Source organism: Oratosquilla oratoria, chromosome 11, assembly GCF_046742065.1.
Source record: "Oratosquilla oratoria isolate Oo_2021 chromosome 11, ASM4674206v1, whole genome shotgun sequence".
NCBI lineage: Eukaryota > Metazoa > Arthropoda > Malacostraca > Stomatopoda > Squillidae > Oratosquilla > Oratosquilla oratoria.
In genome coordinates, this window is record NC_134787.1 from 29,796,513 (window position 1) to 29,814,735 (window position 18,223).

General features: G+C 39.7%; 1 protein-coding gene and 1 long non-coding RNA gene across 3 annotated transcripts in view; one reads left to right on the forward strand and one right to left on the reverse strand.

Moving 5' to 3' along the window:
• LOC143029707 (uncharacterized) overlaps window positions 1–6,799 on the forward strand; it is a 33,471-nt gene extending 26,672 nt beyond the window's left edge. Inside the window, exons 2-3 of the long non-coding RNA XR_012966867.1 lie at window positions 5,227–5,337; window positions 5,764–6,799. This is a non-coding gene — a long non-coding RNA (uncharacterized LOC143029707). The remainder of the gene's footprint in view (window positions 1–5,226; window positions 5,338–5,763) is intronic.
• Window positions 1–18,223, reverse strand: part of LOC143029706 (mitochondrial proton/calcium exchanger protein-like) — a 73,732-nt gene that overhangs the window by 6,387 nt on the left and 49,122 nt on the right. For both annotated transcript variants that reach the window (XM_076192555.1, XM_076192554.1), the window contains exons 9-11: window positions 13,944–14,072; window positions 12,968–13,114; window positions 674–849 (exon numbers count right to left, since the gene is read on the reverse strand). In XM_076192555.1, the coding sequence (XP_076048670.1) occupies window positions 674–849; window positions 12,968–13,114; window positions 13,944–14,072 (452 nt within the window). The remainder of the gene's footprint in view (window positions 1–673; window positions 850–12,967; window positions 13,115–13,943; window positions 14,073–18,223) is intronic.

Sequence of the window (18,223 nt, forward strand, 5' to 3'; positions counted from 1 at the left end):
TAGAGGCTGGTAGGTTCTACATATATGTTAGTATTGCACTTGTTTTAGTGCTACAGATGAAAAAAAAAAAGCATCGCGCCAATACCCGTGGCGCCGACTGTAGTTGCTTCTCTCAATCTACTTTCTACATCCACCTCACACTCCTTCCTTTCCTGCCACATGTGCTCCCAAGCATCTAAAGTGCTATCCATCTACTTCCTCCAGCCTCTCTCCCTTAATACTCACTTCCAATTTGCTGCCATCCTCAACCTTTGTATATCTCATCATCTTACTTTTACCCACATTTAACCTTCAACTTTCTCCTTCCACACATTTTCACAAACTCCATCGCTAACTTCCTTAATCCTTCCTCTGATCCTGCTACAAGTGTAAGGTCATCAGGAAACAACAACTGGCCTATCTCCCATTTTCTCCATTTTCTTTAACCATCACCAATCCTTGCATTTACCTCCAGCACCTTCACATACAAGTAAAGAATTTTATTAAAGAGCAGTTCATCAGAGTAAGAAAGAAAACAAGCAAACACACACTAACACCATACAAAGAGAGAGATTTCCAGCCTTCACTGCCCTGTATCCCTTCTATTAGGATTCTAATGGCAACAATCCCAAAAGTAGAAGTGGAATAATGCAGCAAAGAAATTGAAGTAAATTCACAATAGATACAGACTTACTTTTCTTTGCCCTTGTCTTCTCCAGCATCAACAATCTTCTGTTTTTTAGCTTTCTCTTCTTTCAGTGAAGTCATGATACCATCCAAGCGGTTAATCATCTTGTTTACGCGAGAGAACAAGCGCCGAGCTGCCTTGCTTTCACGCAATTCTTTCTCTTGTTTGGTGCCCTCAATGACCTGTAAGCAGATTCAGTAAATACATAAGCATTTTCACTATTGGAATTCCATCAACAATCAGAAAATAATGTGCAATGCCTCTTAGATAATAAAAATTTTGAGTTATAGTTAATTTTCAACACCCAGTTATGGCGTCAACATCTTAAACAACAAAATTAACCATGTGCATAGCAAACTTAGCCTATGTATGCCAAATTAAGTTCTATCTGTTCTGTTCAGCAGGACCTCCACTTTTTATTAATGATGATAATGATTTGGTTTAACATCACAAACTCCCCCCTATCAGGAGGCTAGGATGGTGCCCTTTACAGTGGATTTTGTAGTTTATTATTAAATGTTTAAAACTGGTCAACTTTCAATCATTGTGTGTTTACCATTCATGATTTGGTTTAATGTTGCAGATTCTCTCCTATCAGGGGGCTAGGATGGTGCACCTTAAAGTGGACTTTGTAGCAACTCACTGGCACCTGGTTTAAACTGCTATCACCTCAAACTCTAACCCCTTGGCCAGCAAGCTTCTGTTTACCATTCATAGCTTCATCTAATTATGGGACCAACCCCCCAGTACTTTATCAAGCATCCCTTAAATATTCACCTATAATTCACTCCAAAGACATACTGTATGAAGATGACACTAGTATGCTTATGATCAGGTACCCAGCATAAACACAATACCAATACAACTGATCTGGTACACTTACGAATTAACATCCTACAACAAGTGACCTTTCTGCACCTAAAAAGATAGGTGTTTAACAATTTAGCTACAAGGTAATGTACTCATGGATCCAGAAGATCTTCTAAATATATGGGAGGAATATATAACAGCATTATATGGTGACATTTGAAGAAATAGATAGAACCTGGAGGGAAAAATGAAGATGGAATGACCTGTAATTTTGAAGGAAGAAGTAGAAAGAGCGATTAAAGACATGTAGAAGGGAAAGGCTGTTGGGGATAAAATCTCAGTCGAGCTCTTGGAGTGGAGAGCATGACTACATACATAAATGGCTTTTTCTCCCTTATAAGGGAGGTAGCCATAGTCAAAGGAATAAATCCACACCCATCCATTTCATCCCCACTTCCTCTTTTCTTGGCTCCTCCTGGATAATTAGTCATCCCTGCATCTTGCCCACTGCCCTGGGTCAGAAGCAATGTGGCAAGAAACAGCACATCCAAAGCAAGGCTGCTTTATCTAATCGGTAATCCCCCCCTCTCTGTCCCCTCATGCAGAAAGAGAAATGACAGGGAGAAACCTTTTTGGGCTGCATCAAAATATCATTCACACATACTCCCTCACCCTCCCCATCCCCTGCCCACTCCTTTCCATGCATAACATCATCATCCATACACAACCATTCTCCACTCACCCCTATCTTCAGTCTTCTCCCTTCCTTACTCACTAGACATTCCTCTCTTTCCCAGTGCCCCTTTTACCCCATCCATCCATCTCATCCTTGGTCTTCCTTACCATACTTCTCAGTCATTTCATCTCAAACACATTTAAACACTTTCTTATGTTCCATGTTTCTGCCCCATACAGTGGTGTCGGCACAATCACTCCTTCACTACAAAAAGACCTAGATAAAATCTGGAAATGGATTCAAAAGTGGGAAGTGAACTTTAAAATCAAGAAACATATTATAATGGAGTTTAGAAAAAGTAAAAATAGAATATAAAGGAATTATAAAATTGGTGAAGTAGTCAAAAAAGTGAGCTCGGAAAGGGGCCTAGAAGTAATTATCAGCAAAGAAATGTCACCAGACAAACATCAATAAAATAGTTGGAGAAACCTTCAACTTACTAAGGTTGATAGAAGTGACTTTTGACTATATGGATGAGGAAATGGTAAAAAACATATTAGTTACACTGGTAACACCAAAATTGGAGTATGCTGTGACACTATGGACACCCAGTACTTAAAAAAATATAAAGAACTTAGAAAGACGACACTGCGCTTGTGGCAGGGTCGGAGGAGGGATTGAGGAAGCTGGTGGCAGAGTTTGGGAGAGTATGTGATAGAAGAAAGCTAAAGATAAATGTGGGTAAAAGTAAGGTGATGAGATGTACAAGGGGTGAAAGTGGCAGTAGACTGGAAGTGAACATTAAGGGAGAGCGACTGGTGGAAGTGGATAGTTTTAGATACTTGGGTGCAAGTGTAGCAGGAAAAGGTGGAGTGAAGGTGGAGGTAGAATGTAGATTGAGAGAAGCGAGTAAATGCCTTGGTGGATTAAAGAGTGTAATGAGGAATAGACATTTAGGAATGGATGCGAAGAGGAGACTGTATGAAGGAGTGATTGTGCCAACAGCACTGTATGGGGCAGAAACGTGGAACATAAGAGAAGAAGAGAGAAGGAGTTTGAATGTGTTTGAGATGAGGTGTCTGAGAAGTATGGTGGGGGTTACTAGGCTGGATAGAGTGAGAAATGAGGAGGTGAGGAGGAGAACAGGGGTGAAAAAGGAGCTGGGAGATAGGGTTGATGAAAGAATATTAGGATGGTTTGGACACATGGAAAGAATGAGTGAAGAAAGACTAGTAAAAGAGGTATGGAAGGCAGATGTGGAGGGAGTGAACATGAGGGGACGTCCTAGGATGAGGTGGATGGATGGGGTGAAGGGGGCTTTGGGGAAGAGGGGAATGTCTGTTGAGGAAGGAAGGGAGAGGACGGAAGACAGAGGTGAGTGGAGAATGGTTGTATATGGATAATGTTGTGATTGCATGAGGAGGAATGGGGGGGTGGGGGGTGGGGGGGGTAGTATGTGCGAGTAAATTTTGACGCAGCCCGAAGGGATTTCTCCCCGTCCTCTCCTTATATGCAAGGGGGGACGGAGAGGGGGGGTCGCCGATTAAATGAAGCGGCCTTGCTGTGGATGTGCTGTGTCTTGCGACACTGCTTCTGACCCAGGGCGGTGGGCAAGGTGCAGGGATGACCCGTCATCCAGGAGGTGCTCAGATGAGAGGGAGGGTGGGAGGGGTGTGGAGTGTATTTAGGGATGAAATGGGTGGAAGTGTTTTTATGCCTTTCCCTTTTTGGCTACCTCCCTTGAAAGGGGGAAAAAGCCTTGGTATATGTATGTATGTATGTAGAAAGAATACAAAGAGCAAAGACAAAGATGGCACCAACCCTCTCCAAATTGACATACAAACAAAGATTGTCCAAATTGGAACTACCAACTCTTGAACAAAGAAGAGAAAGAGGAGATCTACTGACATTTTTATAGAATCATGAAATGAATGGAAGTCCTAGATAGAGATGATTTATTAAAGTGGGACAAGAGAAAAAGAAGAGGACATGAAAAGAAACTCAAAAAGGATAATCATAGCAGATATCTGAAAAAGAATAGCTTCCCACAGTGGTGGTGGATATCTGGAATAAATTAGATAAGGCAACAGTGTGTGCAAATACTATTCAAGAATTTAAGAACAAACTTGATGCTGACATACAAAGATGGGTCACTACGAGCATAGCTCCCTTCCCGTATAATACAATTAGGTAAATACAATCTCCTCTTCGCATCCATTCCCAACTGTCCATTTCTCATTACATTTTTAATTCCCCTAGTCATTTACTTGCTTCTCTCAATCTATATTCTACTTCCACCTCCACCCAAATATCTAAAGTATCTCCCTCCAATCTGTCTCCCTTAACCCCTTCCATACGGTGCCGCACACGTAGGCGTCATGAGGAGCAAGTGGATTCGCGACGCTGCCATATCGGCGTCTTGATTATATTTATTGTAGTCGCCCCTGTGTTTTTACATTCTCCCAAATGCGCCCTTAATCCCATTCTCTGTGGTTTTCAAAATTCGCGGGTGAAAGAGAGAATGATCGATATAAGCGGCGACTATATTTTATGATGCGAATATTATTTCGTTACGTCGTACGGCTGGCATTGGCTGCTGCCCGCGAGATTTAAGTCCCGTATTGAAGTGGTTAATACTCACTCCTAATTTGATGCCATCCTCTCCCATTGTACATTTCTTCACCTTACTTTTACATACATACATGTACCAAAGGCTCCTTCCCCCTTACAAGGGAGATAGCCAAAAAACAAAGGCATAAAATCTATTCCCACCCATTCCATCCCCACATACTCCACTCCCATCCACCCCCCTCCCTTCCTCATATCTTGGCTCCTCCTGGATGACTGTTCATCCCTGCATCTCGTCCACTGCCCTGGGTCAGAAACAGTGTCACAAGACACAGCACATCCACAGCAAGACCACTTCATTAACCCTATTTCATGTTTCTCATCAATATTGGTACATTTCATGGCTACAAGTGTTAGCCATAGAAAATTGTTTTCCCTCGTGAAGTATGTTAATTTTCTTTGTTTATGTCCTGGTAACTGAAAAATTTAAAGTATTTCTCAATAGATGGTGTTCGCTTCAACTCTACGGATCTTGAATATCAGTGCATGGTGTTGTGCTACTGGGGCCGAGTGCATTGCACATCCTTCCACAATATGGTTCAACCCTCAACCTCAGGTAAGTTGTATTGATACCAAATATTTTTTTATTTGCTAGTGCATGATGAATTATTCAATTAATGTACTGGCATTTTAGTGAAGATATTCAGGAAATGATACATCAATTATTAAATGTTACAATATCAGTGACTTGTGTACACAATCCACATTGATGTGATTTTCGAACGCTCTAATGTCGATGCTGTTTTGAGTAAAGTGTGGCAAAGTGTGGCACTCACCAAAAGCATCTCCAATAATAACAACTCTGAAATGTGACGATATCTGTGACTTGTGTATAAGACACATTATTACCTTCTGATGTGTGTTGATATCAATGAGGAGTGTAATATGTTGCTATAAGATTCCTGACTAATCTTGTTTATCACTACGATAATTTTAGTGAAATAGTATGCTGTTGTTTTAATTTCATGTCTATTTCTTCCAGGTGGCATGAAACCTAGACATTTTTATGGGGACAGTTTTCCAGTGTGCCTTAAGCCTTGTCCACACGGAGCATCATGCATCAGCGACTTGATGCAGTAGTGGTGTTGAAAACTTGACACTAGCATCCAGACGGGCTGCATCACTGCGAATACCTTGCACGAGCAACCAGATCTCAGTCATCATTTGGCTTTCACGGGAGGAGGATGTCTGCCAACGCTCTACTCGTTAAATCATTAAACCACCACAGCTTTGGAGTGTATATATCTTTCATGCCAGCACCAGACTTCTTCGATGCATTGATGGCAGTCATTTCCCTGTGAAACTGTTTTCAGTGTATGAAGTTTTTGGTAATGTCTTCATTCCACACATTACATTTTGTTAAAGAATATAAGTCAGCTTTCAATGCTTGTACTTTTTATATTTCTCATCTTAAATTCTTTGCACTTGATATTCCAAATGGCTGGGTGCTGCTTTAGTAGCTCAATGAAATGTAATAGTCTTCGTCCACTCAAATGGCTTTGCGGAAGTTGCTTGTGCCATTGCATGAAAATGGAAGAGTGAAGCAGAGCGCGCGCGTCCTCTCCCTTCAACTGTCATTGACACACTGCTCAGCGATTTGAAATGGCTTCGCCCCATAACTGCTTTCATGATGCTGTGACGAATTGAAAGTCATGTTTTTCAACTCATTGCTTCAATACATTGCGCATCAAAATGCTCCATGTGGACAGGGCCTTAGGTGCATAGATTATACCTGTAGAGAGGAGCCCTGGTCTGACTCAGAATATTCACATAATGAGGATGTGGAAGATAGTGCTGATGGAAAAAATATATATATATATATATATATATTGCTGTTGTTTTAAGAAATGATTAGACAAATTTATGGATGGGGATGACAGGTGGTGATGGATACAGAGCTGCCTAGTGTAGGCCTTATGGTCTCTTGCATTCTCCTTCATTCTTATGTTCTTATGTTGAGGTCTAACATGTTAATGTTTTAAGTTGCAGATGACTGTAATACACTACATGTACATGTCCTGTGCCAGGTGGGAAAGAATAAAGTCATGTATTCACTTTGCAGATAATTCAGTATCCAGCCAAAGGAACGCCAGAATGACAAATTGTACAAAGTTAAGTCACTTTTGATCCATCTAAAGTCCAAGTCCAAGTACAATATGATTCCTATGGATATGAAAGTCAGTGTGGATGAACAAATGATACCATATATAGGAACAAGAGGTCCAAGATACATCAAAGGAAAGTCCAACCCTTGGGGTTTCAAAGTATGGACTCTTGCTGATAGCCATGGCATTATACACAATTTTGAAGTACGTGTTGGATCAACTCCTAAAATTGATGGATTCCCTTACTTGAAATCCAGTGCTAATACTGTCAGTAAATTAGCATAAATTATTCCTACCCACAAGAACCATAGACTTCACATGGATAACTTGTTCTCAACAATTCCTTTGTTTTTTGAGATGTATAAAATAAGAAGGAGGGTAGAGGGTGGAGGGGAGGGGAGTATATTAGGGATGGAATGGGTGGGAATGGTTTTTATGCCTTTGTTTATTGGCTACCTCCCTTGTAAGGGGGAAAAAGCCTTTGGTATGTGTATGCATGTATAAAAGAAGAATACTATGCATGGAAATCGTTCACACCAATAGGCTTTCTGGATTGAAAATGATACCTGATAAAGATTTGAAAGCAAAAGGAAAATCTGCTTTTGTAGAATATGATGGAAAAGTAGAAACCTGTCCAGAGAGTGTAAGAGTTGTTTGCTGGAATGAGAGCAACTTAGGTACCATCATAATTACATGGGATCTGTTCAACCAGTCACAAAATTACCTTGATGGGATAAATCTGTTTCCACAACAGAAAAAACTCAGGTAAACTACCCTACTCTCATCAAGCACTACAATACAAACATGGGGGGAGTAGATAAAATGGATGCACTCATTGCATTTCACAGCACTTTAACTGCTCACCAGGAAAAATGCCTTGTTGGTATTGTGGAGAGTATCAATATGTATTTGTGGGACTGCCGGGGTTTGTATCCGATCCAGTTCTTGAGTGAATAGTTTAATACAAAATGGAAAATAATAAATAAGAAGGAAGAATCAATGAATCAATGAAAAAGAGGACTAGTCGAATCCAGGATTGAGTCCCTGTGGGGGGGTAATACGCAGGAAAAAACATGCCTGAATGACACTCCCAAAGCAACCAGCAGGTACGTAAGTGATGAATATTTCTCGGGCTTTAACCCCTTCCATACGGTGCCGCACACGTAGGCGTCATGGGGAGCGAGTGTATTCGCGAGGCTGCCATATCGGCGTCTTGATTATATTTATTGTAGTCGCCCCTCCATAATGACATTCTTTCTAATTCTTTTGTAATCGCATTTTCTATGGTTATCAAAATTCACGGGTGAAGAGAGAACGATTGATATAAGCGGTGACTATATTTTATGATGCGAGTATTATTATGACACGTCGAACGGCTGGCATTGGCTGCTGCCACCGAGATCTAAGTCCATGACGCCTACGTGTGCGGCACCGTATGGAAGGGTTTAGGAGGCAAGGGGAAACAATGGAGAAAACCTTGGACACAGAGAGATTTTAGGATTAGCAGAGCAATACGAAACAGAGAAATTAACAACTTAGCAGATGAAGTGATCGATTTAAGATTAGACTACAAAGCTTTGCAACTAGAAGTAACCAACCTACATACAACGAACGAGGTAATACTAAGGGAATTAAACAAACTAAAAACTGAACTAAGTGTGATAAAAAGAGAAAATCAAAGAAAGGAAAACGAGGTTAAGATTGCAAATGATGAACTGAAAAAAAAAGAGGTAAAAGAACAAATGAAAGCAGTAACAGAAAAAATGGAAGAATCAATCAAAGAGACTGACCGAAACGAAATAAAAAATCAGTGGAAAAAGGAATGCAAAAGTCAAAAACTATCATTCAAATAAATAGTACAGTAGTAGGTAGAAGAGAATGCAAAGGAAACAGTGATCAAAGAGAAGGAAAATTGGGTGAGAGACACAGTAGACAAAAAGAAATACATTGTGGTTTATAGTATAAATAAAATACACAATGTACACAAATACCAAAGGGAAAAGGAAGAGAAAGAAATTGTGAAGGCAATTCTAAAAGTGGTCCAAGAAGAAGGACAAAGTTTAGATACAGAAATTGATGACGTACACAGGATGGGTACATACTCAAAAGAAAAGGATCACAGACCAATGAAAATCAAACAAAGAACACAAATGATAGCAGAAGTACTATCAAAAGTGGCAAAACTAGCAAACAGTGAAAATTATAAAAATGTATGGATAAAAAAGGAAATGAATCCCGAGGAATTAGAAAAAGATAGGGAACTGAGAAGTGAGGCTAAGAAAAAAAAAAAAAAAAGACCACTATCAAAGATGGCACCAACACTCAGTATGTAGACATATGAACAAAGATAAGACAAACTAAACTTATTAACTCTGGAGCAAAGAAGAGAAAGAGGTGATTTGGTATTCATATACAGAATTATGAAAGGGATGGAAATCCTTGACAGGGATGATCTATTTAAATGGAACAGAAGAAATACAAGGGACACAAGAAGAAACTTAAGAAGGACAGTTACAGAAGAGATCTGAAAAAGAATAGCTTTCCATATAGAATAAATATATACACATAGAATAAATTGGAAGAGAAAACAGTGAGTGCTAAAACTATACATGATTTTAAGAAAGAACTGGATGCGGAAAGATACAACTGCGGGTCCCTACAAGCATAGCTCTTCTCCCGCAAAATACAACTAGGTAAATACAGAAAAAACTTAGGACAAAGGAAGTGAAGTGCAATCTCCCCCCATGAGCGAAAATAATAACACAAACAGAAATAATGGAGCATTTAACAAACCTTGATGTTAGGAAATCGCATGGCCCGGACGGAATTGCAAATTGGATACTAAAAGAATGCAAAGAACTAATGGACAATATATATAACATAATAAGTTGCTCACTTAAAGAAGGAAAAAGACCAAAAAACTGGAAAAATGCCAACATTGTACCAATATATAAAGGAGGAAACAAGGAAGAACCAACTAATTACAGACCAGTCTCACTAACAAGCATTGTAACCAAAATTTGTGAGAAAATTATCAAGAACAGATGGGTTAAACTGCTGGAAGAAAATAATATACTAAACCCAAGACAATTTGGGTTCAGACAGGGAAGATCATGTACCACAAATTTTATCTTGTTTTTACTCAAGACTAAGAGATATAATACAAGAAAGGGATGGATGGGCCGATTGTGCTTTCTTGGACTTACAAAAAATCTTTCAACAAGGTACCACACAAAAAATTATTTAATTGAAAAATATAGGTGGGATACAAGGCAACCTGCTAAACTGGATGGAGGACTTCCTGAATGGTAGAAAGATGAGAGTAGTACTCATAGAAAAATATTCAGGTTGGAAGGAGGTGATTAGTGGAGTTCCGCATGGACCTGTACTGGCTCAAATAATGGTCGCTATTTATGTGAATGACATGGATGATGATGTAGAATTACATGAGCTTCTTTGCAGATGACGCTAAATTGTTGAGGAAAGTAAATACTGAAACGGATTATGAATCACTACAGGAAGACCTGAATAAGGTTTGGAAGTGGAGTCAGAAGTGGGAAGTGGACTTCAACATTAAGAAGTGTAGCATAATGGAGTTCAGAAAAAGTAAAAAGAGAATATCAGGACAATATAAAATTGAAAGTAAGGAGGTATAGAAAGTGGGATCTAAAAAAGATCTGGGAGGAATTATCTCAAATGACTTGTCCTATGATAAACAAATAAACACAATTGTCGGAGAATCCTATAACTTACTAAGACCAATGAAAGTGGCATTCACCTATTTGGATGAAGAAATGATTAGAAAAATATTAGTCACACTGATAAGGCCAAGACTATAATGTGTGGTGACATTGTAGTCACCCAGTACCAAAAAGAATATAAAGAAAATTGAAAGAATACAGAGAGCAGCCACAAAAATGGCTCTAGCACTTTCAAACTTGTCATATGAAGGGAGACTGGCTAAATTGGAGTTACAAATTTTGGAGCAAAGAAGAGAGAGAGGCTACTTACTAACCATCTATAGAATCATGAGGGGCACAGAAATACTCAATAAAGAGGACTTGTTAAATTAGGACAAGAGAAACACGAGAGGACATGGAAAGAAACTCAAAAAAAGATAGTTATAGAAGAGATCTGAAGAAAAACATTTTCCACACAGTGCTGGACACTTGGAACAAACTGGACAAAACAGAAGTGTGTGCAAAAACCATTCACGAATTTAAGAGCAAACTAGACACTGAGATACAAAGGTGGGACACCACAAGCGTAACCCCCTTCCCATAGAATACAACTGGGTAAATACAGAATGTTTTTCAGATCTTAAAATTGGTACCACAGAATATTCTTTCATTTTGTAGATCTTAGCATTTGTAATGCTGGGCTAGTATACAGAAGGGACATCCAGACTTGGGATACACATGCAAAATATTTAAACCTCCATGATTTCAAAGTGTGTCTTCATGTCTGAGCATGCAAGACAAACCTTTATTAGGCAAGTGAAGAGGTCGGCCATCAAGTGCATCAGTTGATGAAAGCCTGACAGAAAAAAAAGCAAAAGGGCTACAACACAAAACCAATTCCACCAAAGCCAGTAAGAGATTGGACATTTCCCAATCAATCTTCCTAGAAGAGGTGAGATGCAAGAACCCATCCTGCAAATCACATGACATGGTGTCTAAAGTGCCAAGTACCTTTGCAGCACCAGTGATAAGAGATGCTTTCTCGAGTTTCATGGAGTTCAGTATGATTTGAAAGATCTGCCATAGTAGCAATGCACCAGAATCTCAGTTTTAGCTTGCTTTTGTGGAATTATCATTTTTATTTATTTATTCATTTTTTTGGTTGAACAAAATAAATCATTGATTTGCATGATTGAAAAAATATATATCTATGTTTCCAACAATGAAGAGATTTGAAATATTTACCTGTGAACTAAGGCATTTCTATTTCATATTATGCAAAACAAGGAATATAGTGTAATTGAGTTGAACAATTATTTATTATTACTAACTGAAAATTTTGAAGGTAATAAAAAAACGATTTGCAAAGAAATTAAGAGAGGAAGAGGAGGTGATTCAAGTAGAGAAGAAAAGGTAAAAGGTGGTGATGGAGAGATGATAATGGAAGAGAAGGCAGTGAGAGGAAGGTGGGCAGAGTATTTTAGAGAACTGCTAAATGTGAAGGAGGATAGGGAGGGAAAGGTAATTGCGGTGGGAAATGCTAAGAAAATGACTGTGATGAGTGAGGAAAATGGAGAAATAAAGAAAGATGAAGTGAAAGCAGCTGCTAAGATGATGAGAGCAGGTAAGGCACCTGGGTTGGATGGATGCCATGAAGAATGTCTGAAAAAAGGAGGTACAGTGATGGTGGACTGGTTGGTGAGGTTATTTAATGTTTGTTTAAGAGAGGGTAGAGTGCCGGAGGACTGGAGGAGTGCCTGTATAGTTCCATTTTACAAGGGAAAAGGGGACAAGTGTGAGTGTAGTAGTCTCAGAGAGATTAGCTTGTTATGTGTAGTTGGGAAGGCTTATGGGAGGGTCTTGATTGAGAGGATTAGGAGAGGAACAGAGTGAGTAATTGGTGAGGAACAGTGCGAGTTTAGGACAGGTAGGGGTTGCGTAGATCAGATTTTTGTGGTACGACATATGTGAGAAAGCTATAGGTAAAGGCAAGGATGTTTTTTGGTCTTTTATGGATCTGGAAAAGGCTTATGACAGGGTAGACAGGAAGGGACTGTGGGAGGTATTGCAGATATATGGGATAGGAGGAAAGCTGTTAAGAGCAGTCATGAGTTTTTACAAAAGTAGTAAAGCTTGGGTTAGGATTAGAAATGGAGAGAGTGAGTGGTTCAAGGTAAAGGTGGGACTTTGTCAGGGATGTGTTATGTCACCATAGCTGTTCAATCTATACATGGATGGGGTGGTGTGAGGGGTGAATGCATGAGTAGTGGGTCAGACTTAATGCTTGTATTTTTTTTCTTGTTTTACTTCTTACCTCTATTTATCATCAGATAATTTCTATCAGCTACTGAGGGACATACCTTCACAGGGAACTAGGGGAACAAGAAGATTTCATAAATACCTTTTTGAAAACTTGTATATCTTCTTCATATTCAGCCATATCTGACTTCAGATCTTGCAGTTCTTGTTCTTCAATAAGAAGACGTTTTGTTTCCACTCCCAAGGTTTCAAGCGCTTCTTCAACCTCTTGAAGATCCTTGCGAGACAACTGAAAAGATTTTATCTTTCACAATTTCTATCATTATAATTTTTATGATATAAATAAAAAAAATATAAACATATAAAGATATTATTCTAATTTCTACAGGATACAAGGGACCAATGACAGGTACCTGCATGTGGTGGTGCCCAGTTTCAAAACCTGTCAACATCCTCCACCTGGTGGTGCAACTCTGGGACTGACACTATCTAAAAACTTGGCTCATGATCTATCAACCTCAACTATTTTTCCCTTCGAGTACAAGTCACTCATGCTACCACTTTACTACTTACAGTAGGCAAAGCGAATAAAAGCCTTGTTACTGCCATACTGTCTCATGATGTCTGGCTTAGTACAAAACGGGCTTCATGGCACCACCCTACTTACGGACATTCTGAGATTCAAACAGAAAAGGCAGCAAATTCAAGTGGTAAGACATGCTCTGTTATACTCCAAGTTACTACTATTACTAAATTTATTTAGACTTTATGTATAATTGGTACTGTCTTTTATAATAAAAAATCTTATTGACTTTATATCTTACTTATGTAGGCAAATACAGTACAGTATCCCTAAAATGACATTGAAAAATAACTTATGAACAATTCATGAACTACTAATCAGAATATAACTCATTACCAAGTTCAATAGTGTCCAAGAGGCTGCACCTCAGTGAAGGTGATGGTTGTAATGGACTGAAGAGAGATGGCAATATGACAATCTTCTCAAATGCCTATCTCATTTAGATGCCCATAAATGATCTCTTCATAATGCATACATAACTTCCTGCCCCATGATATCCTCATACCTATATTCACTTTGACATCAATTTACTTACAACGCCTGGTGCAGTTTTTGAAGCAGCTTCTACGATAATCTTGGGCTTCTCTTCTGTGAGCACTTCAGCTGTTTCAATGACAGGTGCTTTGTCTTCAATACTGGGAGTTTTGTCCTGTAACTCCTTTACCTGAAAAATTATATTCTTTCATTGTTCTGGTTAGACATGATATGGGTAACTGTGGTGAAACCTTATGAAAAGTTACAATTTATACTGAAAATTGCACAAACCGAGAACTAGGGGTGTGCTGATTAATCAGCATCTGTGAGAATACTTTTTTTTTTTTTAGAATCTCCATTGTCGACAATGCAGATTCTAAAAAAAAAAAAAAAACTCGCTTATGCCAATTCACCAAAAAAGTGTCAATTCTTGCTGATGCCAATTAATTGGCACACCCCTACCAAGAACACGGTCCATATTTTTTCAACACCTTCACATAGATATGGACAGATTTTATACCGAATTATCCTAGACAATTTCATGTAGCTGAAATGGTGAATAATGAACTTTGTGGAGACCCAACTCAAGCCAGGTTTCCCAGTACCTATAGTGAAAATCAACAAGATCAGTCATCAGAACCACACTCAACCATGCCTCCCCAGCATGCATTCACAGGTTTTGGTCAGCAGAAAGCAACTGTTATTACAATTTACAAGAAGTTCATAACAACCACACTTGACCGTGTTTCTATGGCAAGGTTCCCAACAATCATGAAAGGAAACCTAACATCCTAAATACTGCTCAAAACGGAACTCTAAGAATAATAGAGGAATGCACTAACATCGTCATAATATGTATACCCAAAATCTGGTCTATCCTTGTTGAGCTCTGTGGTAGGTGGGGGCATGGGAGGGCGAATCACAGGCTTATGTTTAAGGTAACTATATTGGACACATACAGGCTTGCAACCTGTCCACATCAAAATCACCAAGTCTGCTGTGTGGGGTGCCAGGATGCTGCAAACAAGGCACAAAGTATCAAGCTAGTCCTAGGATGAACCTCTGACAGGTTCTTTGTGTGGGTGCCCAGAACATTCATTCTTTCTCCCAGTGCGACTGACTATCCTTTTAATCAGTGGAGTTCTGGATGGTTAGAGGTGAGAAGACCATGCAGTGGTAAGATCAGTAGTGAGAGTTACACCTACTTCTGGTCAGGCCAAACTAATGGGACCCACCTCACAGGAGTAGCTGTAAAGGTTACTCCGGTTGATGAGTGTATGATGCTGACAAGGCTGAGGTGCACCTTGGGTTTAATCTCTCTTATTTCAGTACATGTTCCTACTGGGGCATATAATTTTGAAGAGAAGGATATGTCTTATGCCAAACTTGAATCTATAGTTGACCAGTGCCTGCCACAAGACACACTTATTGTTTAGGGCGATTTTAATAAAGTTATTGGCACCGACAGAGCAAGTATGTATTGGCCCCCATGTTTCTGAATTGGGAAAATCAACAGTTCTCTCCTTCTGAACTATGCAAAGTCCAGAAGACTGAGGATTTGTGGTTCATGGTTACACAGATAAGAGCCACACCAATGGACATGTATAGTAATGCTACAGGAGTGGCCAAGGAGATTGATCACATATTAGCACTCACTGGAAGATCCTACAGAGCTGCAGGGTTTATCAAAGTGGTGAAATCTTTAGGGCCAATCATTGACTTGTGGTTGCAACACTCATAATGCGAATCAAATCCAAGCGAATCCTGAGATGTAACCCAGATGGGTTTCATTTGGAGAAACTCAGGGATGATGCATGTGTCAAGGAGTATGAGGTAGCAATCTCTAATCAGTTTCAAGTACCTGGCTCTCGAGAATTCTGAAGAACTGTGGGACATTTTTAAACATGAAACCGAAAGCTACTTAGGAGTGTGCTGAAGAGTGCTCAATGTTGAGGAGTGGTGTGAAGTCATGGGAGACACTGGAGAGTATAGAGTGGGACTGTGATAGAATGGTTGGAGACCTGGACCAATACAGGATTCAGAAACAGCAGGCTGTAGCTCTTATGAGAATGGATAAGGAGAGGTATTTCAGGGGAATTGCTGAGGATGTTGAGGGCCTCCTTACCGAGCCCTTAAACTAAACCACTCAAAGTCTGTGACCCAGAGAAACACAATCCAAAGAGCTAATAGTGAGCTAGTGTCTGGTGTGGAGGGGTGTAGCCCCTTTGTTGAGTACTTTGAGCAGGTATTGGACAGAGTTGTCAATGTCATTGTAGAACATCTATTGGCAACACCAACATCACTGACTTGGGTTTGCTGATGATGATGCAGCCCTCAATTCAATGCATAGGGAGGCGAGACTGCAGGACTTAAAGTCTCCAAGGTCCAGGAGTTTGGGGGCTTACTGGTTGATAGTTCATTCTGTCCATGCATGTGGCAAAGGCATTGAGGTTTGGAAAGCTTTATGAACCATGGTAATGTAGTGCATAACAGTAGTGAGTCATGTCTTTGGCACTAAGTGCCTTCAAAGAATCATGGGCTATCACTGGAATGACTTAATATCAAACCAGAGATTGTACTATGAGACTTAGTCTAGGCCAGTTACTATCATAATTCGTGAACATCAATTTTGGCTATATGGGCACGTGGCACATTTACCTGATGTTGATCTTGCTCATAGGGTTGTCTCCGCAAGAGACAACTTTCACTGGAGGAGACAAAGGGCATGCCCACAGAATTTATGGATGCCGCAAGTTGATAGAATGTCTAGAATAATTTGGAGCAGGAAGGGTGGCTGCAGGGGAGCTTGCTTGGAGTAACCATGGGAACTGGTGCCAACATGTAAGTGAAACAATGCACTCCCTGGCATGTGCCCCCGACTGATACATCAACTGCTTCATGGGTAAGTGGGTGCAATTTAGTTTCTCATGAGTTTTACTCTCCACATTTTGCCATTATCAGTTTTTCCATCTATTCTTTTAAATTTTTTTCCAATTTTCTTTCTATTAGTTGTTAATTAGATTTGTGATGCCTCTAGTTAATTGCTTTACATGTTCTTTTTTTTTTTTTCTTCTTTTTTTTTTTTGTAGCTGCAAAACATATTTTTTACTTGCCTTATGGGTAGCATTTTCTACTCTTTCTTTTATTACTTTATCCTGGGATGAGTATTGATCCATTTCAAAATATTCAAGCTTTTTTTTTTTTTATATCTTCTAGGTACTTTTCCCATTTGTTTTTTGATATTTTATAAATGCTATCTTGATTCAAAGGTTGTATTTTCTCTTCTAGCTCTATGGTAATCTTTACTGTGAAGTGATCAAGTAAAATATCTTGAATGGCCATGTTATTTGTGTTTGTAGGGAGGGTGAAAATACTGTTATATCAGGGGATGTTGTTGTTGTTGTTGTTGTTGTTGTCGTTCCCTAGACTGTCTGTCCGAGCAGTCCCGTCTCCCCAAGGAATGCTACAGCCGAAACTGGGTTTTCCCACAAATCCTTTATAGAGTGTATGTTGTGTTGTTTGCGTACATGATTGTGTATAATGCAGTCTTCCATTATGTGTTGTATGGTATGGGGTGAAGTGTTACATCCTGGGCAGCTGTTCACAATGCGGTCATCCAGCCTCTTCTGGTAGCTTAGAAGTGCTGGGTGGTGGCCACACTGCAGTCTGGCCAAGTGGACTCTGTCCTTTCGTGGGAGAGAGGATTCAGAAGGGTGGATATCAGGGGGTCTGGCATGCAGCAGTGTGTTGTCTTTCAGTGTGCTAATGGAGCGGTGAGTGATATGATTATGAATATGTTCCGGAGGCTGGTATTTGGTGGTTGTGGAGGAAGAGAAGAGAGTATTTGTGCATAATAAAGGTCTTTGGGTGTTGTTTTAATGTTTCTTGGTGTGTGTGGGTGTTCTGCTATGTAGTGTAGCGGGTGTGATGTGTTTGTGGTGGCTGCGGCAAGTGTTTGTGTGCCTCTCATGTCGAGGTGGTCCTTGACTTTGAGGACTTTTGTTTCATGGTGTAAATGGTCTGTAGGTGTTGTATTTGTGCAGCCTGTAATTGTTTTTAGGGCTTTGTTTTGTATGATTTGAAGGGTGTTGTGGTGTGTCTCACTGAGATTAGGAGCCCATGCAGGACTCGCATAATTCAACACTGAGCGTATGCATTGTTTGTATATTGTTATATTAGTTTCTTTGTTTTGTCCAAATGTCGTTCCAGTGATTGACTTAAGTGCGTTAAGTCTAGGTGTGCATTTGTTTTTTATGTTTGTGATGTGTTGTTTGAAAGACATGGATGTATCGTATGTTACACCAAGAATTTTCGGTGTGTTTGTGTGTGGTATTAGAGTGT